This window comes from Cydia pomonella, chromosome 15 (genome assembly GCF_033807575.1).
Source record: "Cydia pomonella isolate Wapato2018A chromosome 15, ilCydPomo1, whole genome shotgun sequence".
NCBI lineage: Eukaryota > Metazoa > Arthropoda > Insecta > Lepidoptera > Tortricidae > Cydia > Cydia pomonella.
Genome location: NC_084717.1, coordinates 16,642,170 through 16,664,188, shown reverse-complemented (window position 1 = coordinate 16,664,188; position 22,019 = coordinate 16,642,170). Strand labels below are relative to the sequence as shown.

The 22,019-nt window shown below is 38.4% G+C and overlaps 2 protein-coding genes and 1 long non-coding RNA gene across 4 annotated transcripts in view; 1 reads left to right on the top strand and 2 right to left on the bottom strand.

Annotated features, from left to right (window-relative positions):
* The window catches only part of LOC133526014 (rho GTPase-activating protein 4-like), an 89,345-nt gene extending 83,966 nt beyond the window's left edge, over positions 1-5,379 (bottom strand). The window contains exon 1 of one of the 2 annotated variants that reach the window (XM_061862481.1): positions 4,986-5,379. In XM_061862481.1, the coding sequence (XP_061718465.1) occupies positions 4,986-5,106 (121 nt within the window). In that variant the 5' untranslated portion in view covers positions 5,107-5,379. The remainder of the gene's footprint in view (positions 1-4,985) is intronic. The other variant, XM_061862484.1, reaches the window with a different exon arrangement.
* LOC133526022 (uncharacterized) overlaps positions 1-9,036 on the top strand; it is a 577,119-nt gene extending 568,083 nt beyond the window's left edge. The window contains exon 2 of the long non-coding RNA XR_009800665.1: positions 8,584-9,036. This is a non-coding gene — a long non-coding RNA (uncharacterized LOC133526022). The remainder of the gene's footprint in view (positions 1-8,583) is intronic.
* Positions 6,974-21,010, bottom strand: LOC133526020 (ribosome biogenesis protein BOP1 homolog). Its single transcript, XM_061862494.1, has 16 exons — positions 20,819-21,010; positions 20,628-20,741; positions 20,340-20,417; positions 18,746-19,082; positions 17,888-18,050; positions 17,208-17,349; positions 16,533-16,715; positions 15,948-16,097; positions 15,248-15,415; positions 14,388-14,562; positions 12,946-13,164; positions 11,522-11,625; positions 9,523-9,696; positions 8,963-9,108; positions 8,163-8,312; positions 6,974-7,148 (listed from the first exon to the last, which is right to left on the bottom strand). The coding sequence occupies exons 1-16, from the start codon at positions 20,906-20,908 to the stop codon at positions 6,995-6,997; spliced, it is 2,547 nt and encodes an 848-aa protein (XP_061718478.1). The 5' UTR covers positions 20,909-21,010; the 3' UTR covers positions 6,974-6,994.
* Between the last annotated feature and the right edge of the window lie 1,009 nt (positions 21,011-22,019).

The window sequence follows — 22,019 nt, the reverse complement described above, 5'->3', positions numbered from 1 at the left end:
GACTGGCGCCTGCATTCTAGCTACTTGCGAACGACCGGTATTGCAATATATTACAATGTTATTCAGCAAAAGTGCAGCTTAAACCCGTACGCTGGGTTTATCGCAATTATTTTTTATTGTTATGTGATAAGTTTTACTTCTTGAATTCATAGTAACTTGGTACCATTTTAGTAGCCATACAGATGACACTGAACAAGTTTTCTAAGGAAGGTGTTATGAATGGAGATGCTAAAAGTCACTTTTTATTGATAAAAGTGAATTATAACTTGGCATTTGCACCCTCGTACGTGCGTGCAAGCGGCAGAGTGCGTACCTACCTACCTAAAAATATAAATACAATGAATTATGACAATAATGTGAAAGGCTTAGCCCTTTATTATCATTATTTAATAAGCGTGCGTGATAGGTCATAAATCTGTTATTGACGCGAAGTGTAAATATCAAATTTAAGTTTCCATGCACCGGCTACAAACTATCAAAAAAGGCTGTATAGCTGCCTTTATTTGTTTTTTTTATGTTACAAACGCAAAAAATACTCTACTTTATCTACGGTATCTAAAATCGGCGCCTAAAAGCCCCAAACTGTCTAGGAACAGTACGCATTTTTATTAAGGTGCAGTAGGTTTAGAAAACTGGGTTTTTAAAAAGTCGTACCGCTTTTTTGGATCTCACTACGGCTGCCATAAATTTAATTAGCAAGCTTGAGGCCTTTCTCAAGATACTGTATCGATTCGAATCCTGAGGTTTTGACTTCCGCTCGACAGAAAAAATATCACGAACAAATGTCTAAAATGCACTTAAAAAAATTGTAACCAATCATGCTCAAAAGATAAAAAAATGAAAAGAGCTTCTAAAAATCGCCAATATATTTGAGGGAACGTATTAATTACTTTTTTATTTATTTAAACGTACAATTTTTTTTAACTAATAAACATGATATCCGCGCTCCCAGGCATGCACTTCCATCTCGCTCAGTTAAAGAAGAACACGAACTTACTGGGCCTTAAACGTCGATCGTAAAACGCATAGGTATTTTTTTAATTCCCACACCTCACTGTTTCCAATCCATCCACAATACGAAATTAGAGGCATTCGCCGGAATCGAACGTGTAGTGTAAACACCAGCTGCGCACTGTCAGCGTATGTGGAACGGAACTCGTTTCCAATGTATTTTTGGAGTCTTTGTTATAATAACAATTATGAAATTTTAAGGTTGAGGTGGTTATGGTTTTAACTTTATGAAATTGGTTCTGTTTTTAAAGAGATGGCGGGAGGACCTCGAGGCTTTTTCCAGCAACTGGCCGGAGCATGTACCAAACATGAGTGGCGGAAGAATGGGGAGGCCTTTGCCTAGCAGTGGGACGCGACTTTTGACGCGCCATCACTTACGCCCTTAAACTACTCGTAATATATGTAAGAGCAGTGTTCTCATAGCACAAGTGTATCTCACATTTAGAAAGAGGCACCAGCAGCGTTGCCAGATCGTCCTAAAAGGGACGGTTTTCCGTCCTTTTTAATGCCACACCGTCCCTTTCCCGCCCCTTTCAAGCTACCGTCCCTTTTGGGAATCAAGTGCCTAAAATAATTAATTTTAAAGTGACGAACGACAATTTACTTTGCTACATGGTCGATAAATATCTTCCATCCACGGCGAATATCGAATGTGTAGCATTCGCTTATATATAGTTTTATAAAGCTTCATATCTCACTTTGTAGTAGCCTATAGTGTTTTACAGGTGTACCAACATCAGAAATGTAACTTAAGTAACAAAAATAGTTTCCGCGTTTGTATCTAATCTACATCTCGCCTTAGTTTAGTTTTAGTTTGTTTTGTTGTAGCCATTATCTGTGGTAACGTCGAGGACTGAAAACTTGAAAAGCGACTAGAGAGAGTCAGAGAAACACTGTGATCAAGGTAAAGTTTAAAGTTTTCCAAAATTATTTTGTTTTAAAGCGTTCATTCGGTTGAAAGTATAGAAACTCCTACAACCGTTTGATCGGTCGGTCAAAGAAACGGCAAACTTTGGTAACGTGGTGAATCCTATTGTATTTATGTAAGTATTAAATTAAATAATTGTCTATTTCTTCGTAATTATTTGGGTACAACTGCTATAGTTTCATTATGTAGTTTGCATTGGGAATATAGACTTTTAGTCTTACAGAGGAGATGATAATCTCTGACATTATCTCAGAAGAACATATCTAGATTATTTTGCGAGAGAAAACAAAGTTAACTAACAGTATCTGAATCAAATACATAGCCCAAATAGCGACGTCGCTAGGTTCGACGGTACGTTTATAAAATGAATAAGAAAATGTGCCAGTTTATATTTTTTTCTCAGATTTCGATTGATATGAAAATTGGTAGGTTCAGGCTTTCCCTTCTGATCAGAATAAACACGAAATCTCAATTATGGACAAAAGATATGTATGTAATGTTCCCTTTATTTATGGAAATTCTATACGTTTTCGCTAGAATATTTTTGAGGACACGGTGGCGCACGAGTTGTACAGATAACGGAACTCTATATATCCAAAAACTTAAATCAAAATCTGAGAAGAATGAGAAAAAAAAAAGAAAACAACATTAAATATGGTCTATATTTAATGTTGTTTTCATTTTTTATGTAAATGTATGAAGAAATAAATAGGTAATATGAAATAATTTGTTTTGCTCTGCCCATGAATCTAGTATTAAGTATGGATTGGGCATGAGTGGTGGGAAGAACTGACAGAACGGGATAGTCTTATGTATCTTTCAGTAGGAGTAGCGAAAAAGCGATATTATTGTTTGTCCTTGTCACAGTCTCACAATTTTTTAAATTCCCCACCTTAAATTGAGCAAGATGATTGGTCGAATTATTTGTTGCCCACCATATCCGACCAATCATCTTGCTGTGTTGCATATGTTCTGTTCCTCATGGACGCACGCGTATCACATTTGTAGGATACTACCATCTATGGCTCTGCACATCTACAAATGTATAACATCATAACTATCATAAGTATCACATATTAACACACATACACATACATATTCAGTAATACACATTTGTTTTAAACATATATTGAGATACACTAACTATGATAAAATATTCCAAGTTCGTTTTCGTCCCATTGTCATAAAAACCGTCCCTTTTCAGATTACACACCGTCCGAAATTGGAGACATGCGCTGGCAACACTGGGCACCAGTGCAGATATTGTAACTTATTTTAAGGGAATTAATATTTTTTTTATTATTACCTAATACTATCATTCTTGTGGTCATACTGGTCATAGTAAAAGAAGCCTTTTAAACATGTAAAAAAAATATAAAATATTTTATTGGTTTTTTTTTTAGATCTTTCAATGGAATAGGATTATGCCAGGCTGATTCTGAGTCATCATCATTGTTTTTAGCCAGTGGTCTATAACTGTCCTCAACTTTTTGGCATGTTATATTTTTTTAAATGTTTGGATTACCCAAGTTGTAGTCTGAATGAATCAGGCAAATTAAAAATATTAAACTGTCATTGAATTTGAAGAAATAGAAGGGAAGGAGGGGTTGAGGGAAAGGGCATGCATACTTCTTTCTGTTGTTTCTCCAATAAAAATAAAAACCTTTTTTTTTATTTTTTTTATCAGTGGCTTTTAACCTCTTAAGAGATTAGGGACCACCAAAAGTTTTTTTCCAAGAACCACCATATATTTCAGACAAAAACTTGGAAGATACCATTTCAGGTGCTGCCGGGCCAGGGGTTAATGGAATACTAATTGAAAACTACTATTTAGAATTAGATCTATGTATGCTTCCGTGACACTTCTAAATATAAGCCAAGTATCACAAAGAAATATGAAATTAAATTTAGCGTTATCTAACGCAGTAGCTTAAGACTGCAAGCGTAAAACACAAGGCTACTGATAACAATGTTGACCGAATATGATTTGTTAGCTTTTGCATGAATTATGCTGACAGGCTAAGCCTCAAAGTGGATGGAAAATGATGAGATAAAATGTGTCCAAATAAGGAATCCAAGTGTTTTTTCTTACAATAACCTGAATTAATGTGGGCAACTTTACTGAATCTTAACAACTTTTTTTGTTAAACTGTTCTCAGAATTTTAGTTGCTGATATTAGGTGTGTGGCAGGTTTTAGTGTATAAAAATATATATAGGTATTATTTATCTTCTTCCTTGCCGTATCCGGCAATGGCAACTCCATAAACAGTTCTTATCCGGATTATGAAATGTTCTAATGTAGGTATTTTTTCTCCGTCATAACATTCATAACATTTTATTGAATTTTATCTAAAAAGTAATTAAATGTACAGCACAATAAAAATACTAATATCGAAACTAACTTATGTGTTTAATGATAGTCTTATTTTTATACTAAAATCATGAAGTATTTGTTCTATAGTTTATGTTTACTCAAATCATATCTTAGAATTCACTATATTTCAATAACATTTTGTACTACAGTATTTATTTGGACAAAAGAGTAATGTGCATAAAATATCTTGCATAATTTTATGTGACACATTTATTTTTTCCTCATAATCACAAGCAACCAGCACTCCATTTTCCTGTTCTTTAAATGCTTCATTGAAAACAATATTGTAGGAAGGACATTGTGGTAGGACTCAGGAAAGGTTTGGTCATCTAAAATATCTTGGACCTTCAAGGATCAGGCAGAGGTCAAACTGAAAGAGAAAATACAATTAAATTGTAAAAAGTGGAGTAGAGAAATGGTGATTTTTAGATCTGTTTACAAAAATCAGGACTATTTTGATAGATGCCTAAGCTCATCAAATCAGGAAGTCATTGCATCCTTAACTGAAAAAAATATATTTAAAAAACAAGTACCTGAAGCATAGATAAACTACCATTGGAGTAAAGTTTTTTACCAAAGTTAGCACTGCATACAAGTTCTAAATTTGAACTATAGCACACATCAGGAACAACCAGCCAGTAGTACACAAGTGAAAGGTTATTGGGACTCACTATTAAATGCAGCCAGCTTTCTCGTGGAGCCGAGCCGCTTCATCGGCGTCCGGGGCTCCGCGTCCCGGTCATCCAGCTCCAGCATGGGCGCCTCGCCCGTCGGCGTTGTCGCTTCCGACATCGTAGGAGCACTAACCGACCACCATCACCGACAAACGAACACTAGCCTCACAGACTCCAGAAAAAATAAATACACCGAACGTATTCCACATGTAAAGTATCTCTTCGCGGTTACGAATGGTAAAGCTATGCGCGCAGCAGGCGAACGAAAATATAAATAACGCCGCGTAATTTACTATCGAGATTCACGCGCCCGCCGGCGTAAACCAAACAAAACAAATTAGTATCCAAACGAAAGTGCACGAACGCCAACCGACGAACGAACGACAATAAAAATATGAACAACAAATGCACCCCCCTCGCGTTTGAAGTTTAGAACCGGGCCAATCACGACGCTTAATTCTACCGCCGTTATTGGAGTTGAACCAATCAGTAGAATGCCGTGTCAAATGTCAGATTGGCGTTTCCTGACAATCCGAGCTTTATAAGGCTAGTTACATACTTCAGGGAGAGTTTGTCAACAAGCGGAACTTCTTAATGAAATCGAATATACTTTGTAATCATTTGTGAATTGCAATGTTTTTGCTATGTTAATAAACACTACAGATGGGATTCAGTTTTCGATTTTGTTATTAAAGATACTTTACTGTAAATTCCACTTAAAAATTGGGATTAATTGCTTGAAAACGCTTTTAGTGGAGACCAAGCCTTATATGGTGAAAATTTAAAATGTTGCCATATATATTGCGGGGTACTAAAATGGTACTTTTTATGCGTAGTTTACATTAACAATAAATTTTACGGCAGATTTCACCGTTCAATGAGATTTCTGAAGATGCAGTAATAGTACTAGTACAGAACAGGCCGCGCAGCCAACGTTACAATCGTTAACGCTCAGTAGCGTAGCGTAATCATCTATCTCTATCACTCTTCCGCAATATGGCGACTGTGACAGTTGCGTTTCGTTCGCCACCGAGCGTGAACGATATGCACGTTGGCTACGCAGGAAGTAATAGTAAATAATGTACATTATGATACTAGTGTGAAAAAAAGGAAATTTGCAACGAGTGGCGATAAATTAAAACACGACTTATGGGAGTATTTTAATTCGACTCGAGTGGCGAATAAGCTATTCGTGCGTGTAGCGTACAACGAAATAACCATATATTTCGGTATATTTTTAACTCCAAATGTAAGACTCAGTTGTATTTTTAGATAACGACTTTGTATTATTATTATTAATTACCAAAGAACGAAAAAATACTGTTTCGTTTCCATACAAAAAATACTCGTTTCCGATCCCTGGCACGTAGTGCTAGTTACCGCACTAGTAAAGTAGCATCATATGTACTGTAAAATAAAGAACCGAACTTATTGAACTAAATAGCAGTGATAGCTTTTTAGACCAAAAACTTTCGACATATGCACGGAAAGTGCTCATTCCCGCACGGGTGCGGGAAAGTAGCACCATATGTACTGTAAAGATGTATATCGATTTATTTACTATTTTGGCAAGTTTCACGAATCTACTAATTATAGTTAAAAAGGATTAAACTGGCATTACTGGCAACATGGCTCAAAATGCCTTCCATTGTTCAAACCCTTGGTGTGGCAAGATTAGCCTGTAAAATATAGCAAATTCTAGGATACTTATGTTCTTGTCACCGTTCTTTTTGCCATTTCATTTGCACCTTAGATCATTTAGGCCCTGCGGTGGCAGCGTGGTCCCATTTTTATCGCCTATCACTCATATCACTGTCTGTCACTTTCGCACTTACATACTTGTTAGAACGTGACAGGCATGGTGACAGCCGATATAAATACGCCCGTGCTATCGCCGCTGAACTTAGGTATTTATTAACAGGTTTCTTGTAGTAATAATAAAATTTGACATTCATTAATTAGGGGCATACAAATAAAATAGTATAATGATTCAAATAAGCATTTATTCAAGTATATAGTCGTAGAGTGGAGTCGGCGCCCGCCGCCAGCAGCCAGGGCTGCGTGGGATGGAAGCGGACGTCCAGCACGCACAGCTCCTCGCGCTTCTCCGGCCCGCGGAGCTGCTTCAGCGGCACCAGGAGAGGGTTTTGGAGGAGGTCACTGGTAAAAACAAACAATGTGTGACTAATCTTTCTTTGCTAATTTAACACTTTCACTGCCAAGAACTCCACTAGGGAGTTCTCGAAAACTTTGTTCACATGCCACGCGACTCCCGAGGGGAGTTCGTACTATACAATAAAATTATAGATGACTAAAGGCCATGCCATCCGACTCCTCTAGCGAGTTCTTACGAAACTTACGACTTTTCAGGGTTGTCACTATACCTCGTTTTTTAGGATTACAAAAATTAGTACGCAGCTTTATACTAATAGCTAGCCTAGTAAATAAAGTTTAGAGTAGGTAGGTATCCGACATACCTCCCTAATATAATATGTATTTATGCTCACTATGCAACTAAAAATGCATGGCGTTGGCAATTTTGTCCTTTGTGACAGCCCTGGACTCCCTAGAGGAGTCGTCGGCATACGGCATAGAAATAAATGAACTCCCCAGCGGAGTTGTTGGCGTGCAGCGTTGTTTATTCGCCGAGTGCGCGTTTGGACTCCACGGGGGAGTCTTATATAGATGTTTGTATTTACGCCGGCATTCAGCGGTGGACTTGAGTTTTGGCCTGGCAATGAAAGTGTTAAGCAATGTCGATTGGTCAATATCAGATCTTCATTCATGTTTCATGAATCAACTTGTACCTAATTTATAAAGTACTAAATCCTAAGTTTTTGGATACAGGCTTTTATTGCTGACTATACCTCTTGACTTTTGTATTACGTCTATCACCTTTTCATGAAACACTTTCTAAGGAGCCTAAATTCACGTGGATTGGCTTTTTCCGTCGAGAAATTCCTTTAGATACCTTTTGATTGCACTATAAGACCAGCTTCATGTTTGATGGAGAGCAGGGCTATAACTATAATCACAAATTTCATTCGAATTCGTTTTTTCGTCTATTTGGGAGACAAATGCCGTACGAACTAGCAAGAGCTATAGAAAGGCAGACAACGAAATTTCGATATTCGATTTTTCGTGGTAAGCTTTCAGATTAGCAAATATACTAACTTGTAGACCATGCCGTGCGACACGACGATGTAGTGGTCGTCGCCGGCCGACGCGAACAGCGGGTAGCGGCGGTGGAACGCCACGCCGCGCACCGCGCCGCCGTGCAGGCGGAGGGTCTGGTACGGCTGCGAGGACAGCTCCAAGTCAAACCTGGAGGAAATATTATGAGGCTCGTGCATTATCGGAAGAAACTTTAGATTTACCGCAAAGTAAACGTTGGATGCTTATAATACTACTGAATTTTTTGAATAGTTAAATTCTAAGTAAAAACAGCAACACTCTTAACTGGCCATCGGCGGACCTTATGCCTTTAGTAATAAGGTTCACCGATAGACAGTGAACAGTGTAGGCAGTGGTACTGAGTTCAATTATTAATTTCCTAAGGCCCACCACACGCGAAACATTCACAAAGTAAGCAAAGTTTGTATTAAAATCGAACGAAAACAAACAAATTTAATATACTCGTAACTCTGTTAAAATAAAAAATAAAAACATTCTGATAATTTCGCGTTTATAAATCATAACACTATGGATAATAGCTTACACAACAAAAACAAAAAGAAAATCAGAACGGTACACAAAATTTAATCATAATAAAAAATAAAGAAATGTACAACATAATTTCCACAGGTAAAGTCTAATCAGTAATTTATGATCATTGTCAAGAGGACGCTGTTATTCTCATTTATATAGTGACAGCTCAGTATAGTGTGGGAAATGTAGTATTTAAATTCCGCAACAGGGTGCGTGATCCTATAAACACTAAAATGAAATCAATTAGGTAAATAATAAATACTCACCACATGCATTTCCGATCATAGGACGCGACGAGCAAGTTGTCTCCGGCAGGGTGCACGGCCATTGAGCTTATCCACTGCGCTCCAGTCAGAAGTTTCTTTATCAACTCTTGTTTCACGAGGTCATAAATTCTAACCACACGCTGAGTCTGTAAAATATTAATTAAATTTATTCCATATTTAGTCGTTTTCCATCAAGTTATTCTTTTTACAGTGGGAGGTATGTCACTCTATTCAAGCCTGATTTTTATTATTTTTACCTTACAGATGACAGAAACGAAACTGTTTATCTAATAGAAATCAATTACCCTTTATGTTGCCAATTTCAATCAATTAGATAAAATAAAATAAATTTACATTTTAACATTTACTCGAGTATCAATATCTACACTTAAACCCTTATACAAAATTATAGATACTATAAAATTACATCTCATGTCAAATGTAAAACAAAAACAGAAAAGGCAAGGCACACTTGAAAAACGAGCATCGTCTTATCAAAAATCCACTTGATTGTTGTTAACTTTATTGTCATTTTAATTGAACACTATATAAAATCTTACAGCAACAAAGAGCCTGGGCGTGACGGGGTGGAACAGCGCGCACTGCACGAGCCCCTTGGCCCTGGAGAAGGGCAGCTGGCTGCGGCGCCGCGACAGCTGGTGCACCGCCACCGCGCGGCTGGCGCCGTCCGCGAGCGTCACCGCGATGTAGTCGCCTTTGCCGTGCCAGGCGACCTGCGAAATGGTACATTTATATCATTTGCTATTGCAAACCTAAAAACGAATACTTGTTTCGATACTCCAGATTAAACTATAGTATTTTATGCATCAGTTGTATAAGAAGGGTCAAAAAAGGCGAGTGGCGTGAGTTACAATGTGAGCCGGAGCCGAAGGCGTAGGCGAACATTGTAAAGGAATACGCCACGAGAATTTTTTGACCTACTTATACAACGTTGCATACAATATTTTTCCTACGAGTCAACAAAAATAAATCTTAATTTAGGTAAACAAATTACAGCAAAAGTATATAGCCAAGATGCGCGAGCATACCTTGTTACGCGCCCGGCCCGCCCCGGGCCGCGGCCGGCCGGTCGGCGACACCTCCTCGTAACTCATGAGGCCCTGGTACTTGCTACTTGCTAAATTAATTTTTTGGACAGTTTTTTCTCAATTTTGGCCACCGTAGCCTACGGAGACTAACAAGCAACGCTAAGCGGTCTTCGTAGTCTATGGGTGTTGCTATATTACGGGTGTCACATGCGTGTTTCTGACTTATGAAGTAATTATTTTTACTATGCAACCAAATGAATATTTTGTAAGTTGGCAGCAATGCACTTAGTTTAAAACTGTATTCGTTTTGGTTTTATTAGGTTGGTAGCCATTAATCGCAGTAACATTATAGCTTATAAAAGCACAAGAGCTTTTATGAGGAATAGACAATATAGACTTTTCTTGAAATCTTTTATGTATGTTCTTATATTCGTGTTAATGAATGCATAAATGACAGATAACAGTAGAGGAGTAGGAAAAAAAACTTTCGTTCTTCATCCCAAGTTAGCCGAATTCGTGAAACAGATCTCTGACATTATTAATACGATAGCAAATTATTACTGCATTGTCGTTCCTTGTGGATAAAATAAAAAATTAAGCTTGCCATTGATATTTCGCACCGGTAAATAGACACTGGCTTATGAAAAAGAAAGTAAGATTTTTCAAAAGCTCTGCTGGCTTAACCTATTGCACCTTAAAAAAATAATAATTTAAGTATATCAAGTTATTATTTAATTATAAATGATATTACGTACATACAGTACATAACACTCTGACAACTAACTAGGAAGAGGTGGTTATAAAATTCAAGATCTACCACGATGGTAGAAAATGGTAGATTTTTTTTATTACTGCTATAGCAACCCAAAATTTTAAAACTTGTTACCGTTAACTTTTTGTTTTCGAATTGTCAATCCAAGGTCATTGCGGTTGTCCGTTGAATGCGTAATTACATGGTAACAAATATATAAACAGTTGAAATGAGGCAATTTAGCAGTTGCAATTCGATGTCAAAAATATCTTCCTACTTAAACGGTTACCATGTTCCTATTTTAGACAACCATCAAATATAACGTAACACACCTTTGTTTTAATGGAATTAAGGATGTGTTCGATTTGACCATTTTGACCGTCCCTATCTATTTAACGCTGATTGTACAGTCGAGTTCATAAATATGTATACATTTTTTCACCTTATTACAACGGATTACGGCGAAGAAATGTATACATATTTATGAACTCGATTGTACAGTGTCAATATAACATATCACTTAGCGAAGTAAATGGAGCATATAAGACGACTCAAAGTATGGAATATGATTGATTATTAGTTGCGTCGACGTTTCAACCAGTACCAGTACTCATTTCATGTAAATTACAAACATCGAGCAAAGTCTAGTGCTAGGAGTCAGTTGTAGTTTAATATAAAATGTAACTGAGCTCGAGTACGAAACCGAAAACGCTGCATAAAGCGGGGTCTGTGGGACCATGCAGAGTATGAAGAACTCACGTGTATGACGGGCTTGAAATGCGTGACAGCAACACGGACCCCAATGGCCCACTCTTCGGGCTTCACCTTGTCCCACTGCACCGCTGTAGTTGTACGCTCGTCCACTGCAAAATGCGCATTATTTGATTATACATTTACCCCCTTTTTCATAAACGTGTACTAAAGTTACGATGCCGCTAATCATCTTTTGTACCTTTCCATCATACCAATACGTCGGAAAGGGACAAACGATTATTAGCGGCATAGTAACTTTAGTAGACGTTTATGAATAAGGGGGTTAGTATTTTGCCTCTTCGTAACAAACATTAATTGGGTATATAGAACGAGCCAATCAGTGTCTGCAGTGCCTTGCCCGAAACGCACGCGCAGCCTCGATGCCTCGGGCGAGGTATTTTCAAACTAGCCCTTATGGCTAACTCTTGGTCTATTATATATATTTACAGTACATATGGGGCTACTTTATAGCACTAGTGCGAGAAGTAGCATATTACGTTACTGTGTCGAACATTTAAAGGGCCATATGTACTGTAAAACGTTGTACGATACATGTGCGAATAGGTAATTCGCAACTCGTGTCGATTTAAAACACTCCCTTCGGTCGTGTTTTAATTTATCGCCATTCGTTTCGAAATTCCTATTTTTCGCACTTGTATCGTAATGTACTATTTTATTATTATTATATTATAGGACATTATTACACAAATTGACGAAGTCCCACGGTAAGCTCAATAAGGCTTGTGTTGCAGTTACTTAGATAACGATATATATATTATATACATATGTATAAATACTGAAATACAGAGAAAACATTCATGACTCAGGAACAAATAATCATGCTCATCACACGACTAAATGCCCTTACCAGGATTCGAACCCGGGACCATCAGCTTCATAGGCAGGGTCACTACCCACTAGGCCAAACAGGTTATCAAATTATTGTTAGTAAACAAAACAATTGTAATTGGCACCTGAGGTGGGCTAGTTCAACGCTCAAAAAACCAGTGTAAGTGCGCTCTCCGATAACGCGCCTTTGTTACGCATCTCGATGACACATCTTAGACTGGTTCTTTAGCGTTCGACTCGCCGGCACTTAGTAACCGTACAGAGACCACACACAGCTTCGCAATATATTTTTCCATTTGTTCATTTTGAATTTTATTGCAATTTCCATAGGAGTTGTAACGCCATAACCGGTTAAACTGACCGAACCTTTTTTATGTAGGTAAGTGCTACTTGCAGTTTTATTAGACAATGAGTTAGCCCGTAAGGGCCAGCTTGAATACTAACGACTATACTTAAGTCCTTCGCGCGGCAATGTTCTCGTGAGATGGCTCGTTGTGTGGACCCGCCTAATTATTAACTGTAAAATAACTCAAGATAGAAGCCGAGTGGCATCCAGATGTAAATAATAATAATATACTCACTGACAACGTCATGTTGGGGCGGCGGTTCCTCCAAGAGCTCGTCAGTTCTAGCTGCCACCTTATGCGCGCCAATATCTTGTCCCGGATTAAGCAGGAGCAGTCTGTTCCCCACCGCGGCCGCCACGAGACTGAGGCCGAGCGCGGGCGTCCAGGCCACGCGGGCCACGGGCGCGGGGAGCGGGATGGTGCGCAGGCAACGCCCGGTGCTGGTTTCCCAGACTAAAAAATAATAATACATTGTGCAACGAGGGGGGTAAGTGAACATTTGGATACGAGGGAATTTAAGACCCGAGTTTACAATATTCTTACCCCCGGAGTTACACACAATGTTTTTCCTCATACTTGCGAAGAAAAAACTAAATTTTAAACGAAATAATTCTTAAATACGGTGACATATCAAACATTCGTCCGCCATTTTGTAATTGCTTGACAGGTTAGCATCGAGGGCACAGACCTATAGGGAGCGTGCATGAACTGTAGGAGGCAGCACAGGAGCCGTCAGATTTTTGGCGCGAGGCGTAAATGTGATGTTTTTGTTCCGATGTAGCCCACAAGATGGCAGAACCTACTATGCACAAGAAAACACGTGACGTGTAAATGTACATGTTTATGGTTCCGATTCAGGCCACAAGATGGCAGACCGTCCAACGCGCACGGTCCCTATTCGGCATTCAGCCACGATTAATAATTATGTAAAAATATTTTAAACGGCTGTTAAATTAATCGAATTATTTAATTTTAAACATAAACAATAATATTAAATTATAAACGTCAGTATTTTAAAAGTAAATCTCATTTAAGCTACTTGATTTGTATGAAGAAGTGACATAATAAAAAAAAAGTTATTTCTCCCTAGGGAGTTATAACTTTTTTTCACAATCCATAACTCCCGCAGGAACAAAATACGCCTTTGTCCTTCAGTACAGCTGCATGAAATAAGAACTTTTTCGAGCAAGTGTGATGAAATTTATTTTTCTACTCGTCGACTGTACTGAGTGAAGTGAATTAAGATTTCGTATACCAAACTCAAACTCAACTATAATATTCATTTCGATACGCTGTAGTCAACTACAAAAAAAATTACTCATGTGCCGCCGCACTCGCATAGAAAAGACGGGGCGCGTTTATGTCTTTTGTACTACATTTTTGTCTACTGAGAATACCAATTGTCAATAATTATTTAGGTTTTATAGAAAAAAAAGTATTATTTTATATGCCTCGTAGAAAAAGTATTGTATACAATAGTTATATTATCAAAAGCTTTTTCAATGTCATACCTTACTTAGGCAACTCTTCAAACGTCGTTGCCTAAGCACTGTCCTCAACTGAAAATCTGTCTATTATATCACGATAGTATTAAATATTACACTTACAACTTCTGACAAAAAACGATCAAAAATAGAAACCTAGAATTATTAAATTGTAAGGCTCTTAGGACTTACTCTTAACAGTGCCATCATCACTCCCAGACACGGCATATTGGCCTGTAGGGTCGAAATCAGCACTCCTCACCAGCCCGGCGTGGCCCCTGAACAGCAGCGCCTCGTGCGTGGGGAACGGCTGCAGCTCCCGAGGGGACGGCAGCTTCGGGACCAGGTCTTCTGGGCTGATGGTGAGCTGGAATGTGGAATAAACATATGTTGACTTAATAAAGGTAAAGTGACGTAAATTACTAATAATAAAGTGTTTTTATATCGCCGCGGGCCTGATCACTATCGGTGGGAGTAAATAATTGCATTTAGGATAGTGTGTATAAAAACTCATTTTACTCATATCATATCTTCGAAACGTAATATTGCATTTGCCTAACCAGTATCACAGTGTGTCTAGAATACCTTGACGTGTCTTGCTTGGTGCATTTGCGTTTGCTAAAAGGAACGTTGGAAGACCGATGCTGCGCTTTAAAGACTAGTGTTAAGCGAGACATGTCAGCATTTGAATTCGACCACCATGCCTGGGAAACCTTAGCCGAAGACCGTGATGGCCGACGCAACCGTGTTGTGGAGGGGAGAAGGCTATGCGACCAACCCTGGTTTAATGCGTTAGATATCAGAAAGTGCCGTTCTCTGCCAAAAATGTGGGAAGTCGTGCCGCTCACGCATCGGCCTCCAGTCACCAAACCCTTTGTCTAAACAGCAATGCTTAAATCGTCTGCTATAGACATAAATGCCTGTGTTGATCACAGATAGAACAAATAAGTATAAGTTTCATGAAGCGAGGGTAGGCGGCGACAGAGCGCAGGCTTCCGTGCTTCGTCGGTGAGGTGCTGGCAAAAGACTGACTCCAGGGGTTAAGAACTTACCCTCATATGTATAGCTCGAGGAGCGAGATACAAGTCAAGGCATCTGAGGAAGCGTTCACGTATGAACCGAGGGTAGGCGGCGACAGAGCGCAGGTTTTCGTGCTTCGTCGGTAAGAAGGTGTATTTGCGCTTCCACGGCGTTTCTGCTAGCTTGTTCCATTCTTTCATCTAAAAATAATAATTTAACTTTGATTTCTTTAACCAATTATGTAGATTAGAACAAAGTAAGAGAGTGGGAATTATATAAGTTATATTTTTATATAAATTTTAACATCAATCCGCATTGGGCTAGCGTGGGGACTATAGCCCGAGCCCTCTCGCGCATGAGAGGAGGCCTGTGCCCAGCAGTGGGACGTATATAGGCTGAATTATTATTATTATAGTAACATCAATGATAACTTTGCCACACTTTGTTCTATTGTGTTATATCGTGATAATCATCTTACATCGGAACATGCGACACAATAGCTGTGTCGCCGAAATAGTTTTTGGTTTTTAAGATTTAATTATTGTATGTATGTTAGTTTGTAAGGCATACTTTACAAACTACATCTACAGTATAATTTATTATCAGGCAACTAGGGCCGTATCGTATCTATACGCTATAAAGTATCTAATGTAAAAAAACCTAAATTTTTGAACAATGAAAGCCTATTTCTGTAACCAACTGTAACTTATTATCGGATTGAAGTCAACATACCTCTTTAGCGTCGAGTAAATACTCTGGCGGCGGGTTGTAGCTTTCTGCGTGGGACGGCAGGGCGCGCTTCGGCGCCGGGATGTGTTTGTGGATGCCTCGGATGTTCTCATCTTCTGTGGTCGAGCCCCATAGGTTGTAGAATTGCTTTACCTGATTTCGAAAATTTAATTTCATAAACAAATAAATACAAATTCAAGTCTTTATTACATGAAACTATGAAAAGAATTGGATTGTCCACTTTAAAAAAAAAAACATCTTTTTCAAAATCACTATTTTATGATTGGTTGGTTTTCCCCAGAACATCACGCCGTATCTTAAAGTAGCCTTACATGTGCGTGGTAATCGGATATAGTAAGATTTTTTTATGTATGTCCACGAGGTGGGTGTAGCTTTCCAGTAACGTTTCAACACTTTCAAAAATGTAGCTATAATAAGATTACTTTATCAAGTGTGCATGTTGAAACCGCATTGAGAACGTACCATGAAAATTCCAACACAAAAAAATGGGTATGTGAACGTTGTTAAGATGACAGTGTACACTTCAGTTGGACGTTTGAGACTCCAGCGGCGTAACTTAATGCTTACCCGTCTCTTCCTCCTCTCCATGGCGATCTCCCTCCTAGTTTTGGTCCAACCCATCTTCAACGCGTGCACAATCTTGGATATGTGTTTCTGTTCCTCTCGGGACGGCAGGAACGATCGTTTGTGTTCGGGGAAAGCTCGAATTGGCGTCGCTAGGACTTCGCGGGAGAACCATTCAACCCACGGCTGAAAAATATATAACTACTTTATATCTGCCGAGCATTTTGGGAAGCGTTGGCAGAGTCATAGCCGACAGTAATAATAGTTTCGATAATTTAATGAAATGTAATTATTACACCGTATGGAACACACACAGAGGCAGCATCCGCCAAAGGTCGGTAAGGACTTAACTTTTCTTAATTGTAAGTTACTTTTATTATGTGTTCTTGCACAATTAAGAGTTTACTACTACTATTTAAATAGTTATCATTTTATGAAGGCACAAGGACATTCTCATTAAATAATATATAAATTCCGACCCTTTGCATCAAATGTATCCCATATCTTGCGAAACTATGGCGTTTTATCGTACAAAATTTGCCAATTTAGTATCTTGTATGATATTATCTAGCTCCTACAGTGTCATTATGCCCTGGTACTTTTAATTCTCGAATACGCTACGATGATATAGAAAATAAAATACAACTAAAGGAAATGCTGGAATCTTGGGGATCCTACCTCATACTCATCATGGTCAGCATTGGGCACATGACCCTGGCGGATGCGGGAGATCAGCTCCAGGTCCTGCTTGCTGAGGATCACGTCCTGCCCAGTGCTGGGGTCCCGGACCGTTCGCCAGAAATCGGGGTCTTCGCATTTTCTGTATAAATAGACAAAGTATATTCATATTAAGCTAGACAAAAAGAAAAGGTTATGGGATATGGGAAAAAGACAAACGCAATGTTTCAAAGAAAAATAACAGTACAAGTTTCAAACTGGTGGTTGGTTGTGGAAGTTATTTCATACTATGGTCGCGCCTCATGAAAAACGATATCTAAGGTACCTGTTATAATAAGGCCTACCATTTTTTTTTATTTGAATCCTGAACTTGCTGTTTTGTCTATGGTACTACCGGATATTGACGCAAAATTTTAACCCATTCACACTTTTAAAAGTATGAAATTATGGAAGTCACTAAGCTTGAGAACTGGGCCTTATTTGGTGCAGGTATTTTACTTATAAAAAAAAACTTGAGAGTTATTATTTTGTCACTATATAAGTGTCAATCTCAGCATTAAAACGTGTAATCATTTAAAAGCGAAATCATTTTTTCAATAATTCTATCCTTAGCCCACATAGTAAATTAATGGCAATAAAGTCAACAAATTGTCATTTAACCGTGTAAAAATGGTATTTACTTAAGGAACTCATCAATCTGATCTCTCTGCGGTGGCTTGATGATCTTCCGTCCGTCCAAATCATAGCCAACATGCGGGTACTCGTTGTACCACCACATGGGGATGTCACCGACTGTGTTGCGGCGCTCTTCTTCGTCTGACGTGTCTCCAGACTCGTACTCATCTATGGACAAGATTAGTAAAGAAAATACATAACTACAGTTACTGCTGGATTTTTTCTAAGGCCCAGTAAACTTGGGCCATAGGGCAGCCAATATTGACAAAGGGGTGGCTGGTACTTTCTACATCAATTTAAAACTAAATAATGAAATCGTGCTAAGTGAACTCTGATTTAGACGTACCAGCATCAGCTGCCTGTCTAAAACTAAATAATAAGCGGCCGTTTTCGGGGACCCATATTGTGTGTTCGTTGAGTGACCACCGGTCCATTTTTTTCGTGTTTCTTAACATATCATCAGGGCAAGTTCCATAGTCTCGGTTACCAGTCCACTAGCAACTCAACCCAATAGCCCGGTTTCTTTTTGTACCTTTTTCTTACAATAGTCCTACACTAACCGAGGTTTGTCCTTGGGTGCACTGCTATAGTGCGAACAGGGATAATCTTCGGTTGTCGTGACATTACTTTTAGGACTCTACGTGTTGGCTTCGGCTCCACGCACGCCTACCAAATGCCCGGGACCCCATGGTCCCGAGAATTTGTAAGAGACATACAAATAATAATAGTAATAAATACTAAAAAGTACGGAACCCTCGGCCGGCGAGTCTGACTCTCATTTGTCCGGTTTTTTGAAGAACCTCATACTGTAGCCGCTCGAGAAAAGTTCCTAATTTTAGGTAATGGCATACAAAATAACATACCTTTAAGAGCAACCGGCTGCATCTTAACAGTAGTTTCCTTGATTTTATCAGCGAACACATCAACACTATCCTTAGTATTTCCTTTTACTTCTTTCTCTTTCACCTGTTTTTCTTTCTTTTTCACATGCTTTTCTTTCTCTTTCACCTGTTTGTCTTTTGTCTCTTTTTGTTTAGTTTCCTTTTGCACTTTCTGGTTTGTTTCTTTGTCTGACTCATCACTGGAACCGGAGTGTGTTTGTCCGATACCAGACTCTGCACCACTGTCTTCACTCTCTTGTGATGCTTCATCATCATTATCATCTTCTGATTCATCATCAGATTCCGAATCTGTTAGCTCCTGTAAAAGATCACAAATATTGATTATGTACCAAAAGGTAAAAAATTTTTTCCTAAATACTACATCGGTGGCAAACAAGCATATGGCCCGCTTGATGGTAAACAGTCTCCATAGCCTACGGACGCCAGCAACTCCAGAGGAGTTACATGCGCGTTGCCGACCCTAACACTCCGCTACCTCGTTGAGATCTGGCAACCTTACTCACCAGCAGGAACACAACACTATGAGTAGGGTGTAGTGTTATTTGGCTGCTGTTTTCTGTAAGGTGGAGATACTTCCCCAGTTGGGCTCTGCTCTAGATCTGGAATGGCTTCCGCTGTGCTGTGGTCTACCACACAATGCGAGATGATATTTACAGTGCCCATACCTCTCTTTTGGACGTAGTTTAAGGACATACCCTGGTCAGAATGAATTGCCAATCTGTATAGTATACTATGCAAATAGGCAGGTTTACTCAAGGAAATTGCTGCATGAAGCAGCTTAAATAAATAAATAATAAATAAATACTATAGGACATTTTTACACAAATTGACTAAGTCCCACAGTAAGCTCAATAAGGCTTGTGTTGAGGGTACTTAGACAACGATATATATAATATATAAATATTTATAAATACTTAAATACATAGAAAACACCCATGACTCAGGAACAAATAATCATGCTCATCACACAAATAAATGTCCTTAGAAGGATTTGAACCGGAGACCAGCAGCTTCATAGGCAGGGTCACTACCCACTAGGCCAGACCGGTTGTCAAATTGCTTGCAGCTTGCACTGTGAGACGTGCTTCGCCAGAGGCATCGTGCCAGTGAGGGTGTTTCCTTCACCCGAGGCACGCCTACACTGACCAATTTTAGTGGAAAAAATTAAAATTGGTTAACCAGCCATTATGAATAAAGCCCTAATTTACAATCACATAAGTTTATTTGAACTTAAAGATATCTGCTTCACAAGATGGGTTATTCTTGTCTAGGCCAGTGATTCGCAAAGTTGACTGGGTTCCGACCCAGCAGGTTAGTTAGCCATCTTAAAAAGAGGACGTGAAATATTATGGGTAATGCACAGATTCCCCAATTCTAGTAGGTAGTGGAGGAACTACTCAATGGTGTCTTATTTATTCTTGTGAGCAAGTAATTTTTTATCATCACAGAAAACATATGTTGCTCAACGAGTCTTCAGCTTTTTCACCCCTCCCCTGACTAGGCTTCAGCCCTCAAATTAGTCATAATTATCACAGAATAACAATATAATGCTTACTGATGATGCATCTGAAGCATCTTCTGGCTGCTCTTCGTCCCCAAACGTAGAATCGCCATCGTCATCAAACAGCACCTCCTGAAAATATACCAAATAACGAAGAAGTACATTGAGTTAATTAAGTTAATTTATTAAGAGAAACTGACATAATTTATGTTTTTTTTTTTTTAAGTACGAATATGCATCATAGACGTTGTTACCCTTAAAATCATCCACATAATACTGAATATTAATATAACATTGGATATTTGGTTTTTTTCGTCACTAAAAAAAGTATTAAATGCTTACATCTTGTTCCGCATCAGAGTTAACGCCTTCCTCGTCCTGTTCAGAGTCAGTAGCGTCTTCTGCCCCATTCAAATCACCGCGGATCAGATCCTCGCTTGCCCCAGAATCACTTTCCTACAATAAACCACAAATATAACCAATAATGAACAAAACAACACGCTGAAACTATCATTTCACTTTACGACGCATACCTCGTCTTCTGATGAATCTTTCGCAGCTGTTTTCTTAGAATTTTTTTCGTCTATTTTTCTTTTCAATAACCCAGCTTTAAATGGTGGCATTCTGTACAATATCTATATCATTATTTAGAAAATAAAGCGCCTTGGAGACTCCGAGAGCTTCCGATAAACACGTGTTGTTCATTCACAGCAGTGAGCTGTCAAAGTGACATTGACACATTGAATTAGATAATTTATTTTCGATGTGAAATCTCAGCGATAAAATCAACCTAAACCCAATAAACCTTGGTTTTTTATTGCGTGGAATGGAATTCTGACGTTTCCTGGTGATACCAGGCAAAAAAGCTACTCCTTAAATTTGTGGTGAGAATTACAAGCCAAAATAAAATATTGTATATACATTTTGACATGATTATTTTTACTTACAACCATCATTATACTTTAATCGTGAAAACAAAGATAGTGTTAATTTAAAGTGCACTATTTGGACATGAGAAAATATTAGGTATTTTCTGGGTTGAAAAATAATTGTTACTGGTATCATTCTAATGACTTCCATATATCATTAACCTTTGGTCTAAAATTATATTTTTATACTTTAGTGCCAATTACATCCACACTTGCCTGATATCAGACCCGAGAAAGAGTATTTTTCCGTTTCACCAATAGTTCATATGCAAAAATATCAAACATTTTAATTTTTTGGCCATTAAAGATTAAGTATTTTTTATATTTCAAATATTGTTAACGATGTGCTGATACTGCTGATATTCCGTGATACGATTATCAGGGCTATAACCGCGAAAATCGAAGTTCGTCAATAGGGTCGTTTCCAATTTTTTGAAACGCTTGTATTACGTTCTGTATTAACTAAAAGTTGCCCTAAAATTCAACTTTTATACTAAAAAAGGCTTTAAATATGTTAAATTAACAAAATATATTTTGACAGATGCTTTCGCGCCCAAAACGCTGTTTGAAAATTGTGTGACGTCACAGTTTACGGTTTGACACATAAATATACTACGTGTACGTTCGTATCTTCTACGTGTGTATGTACACACGTAGAAGATACGAACTGTCAACTGACATTTGTCATTTGTTGTTTATCGTCTAACAGTCAACAGTGTCAATCCGAGAGTTGTGACGTCATCAGAATCTTCAGACGTTTCCAGTTTGGTCACGTGACGTCTGCCAAAAGATATTTTAAATTCAA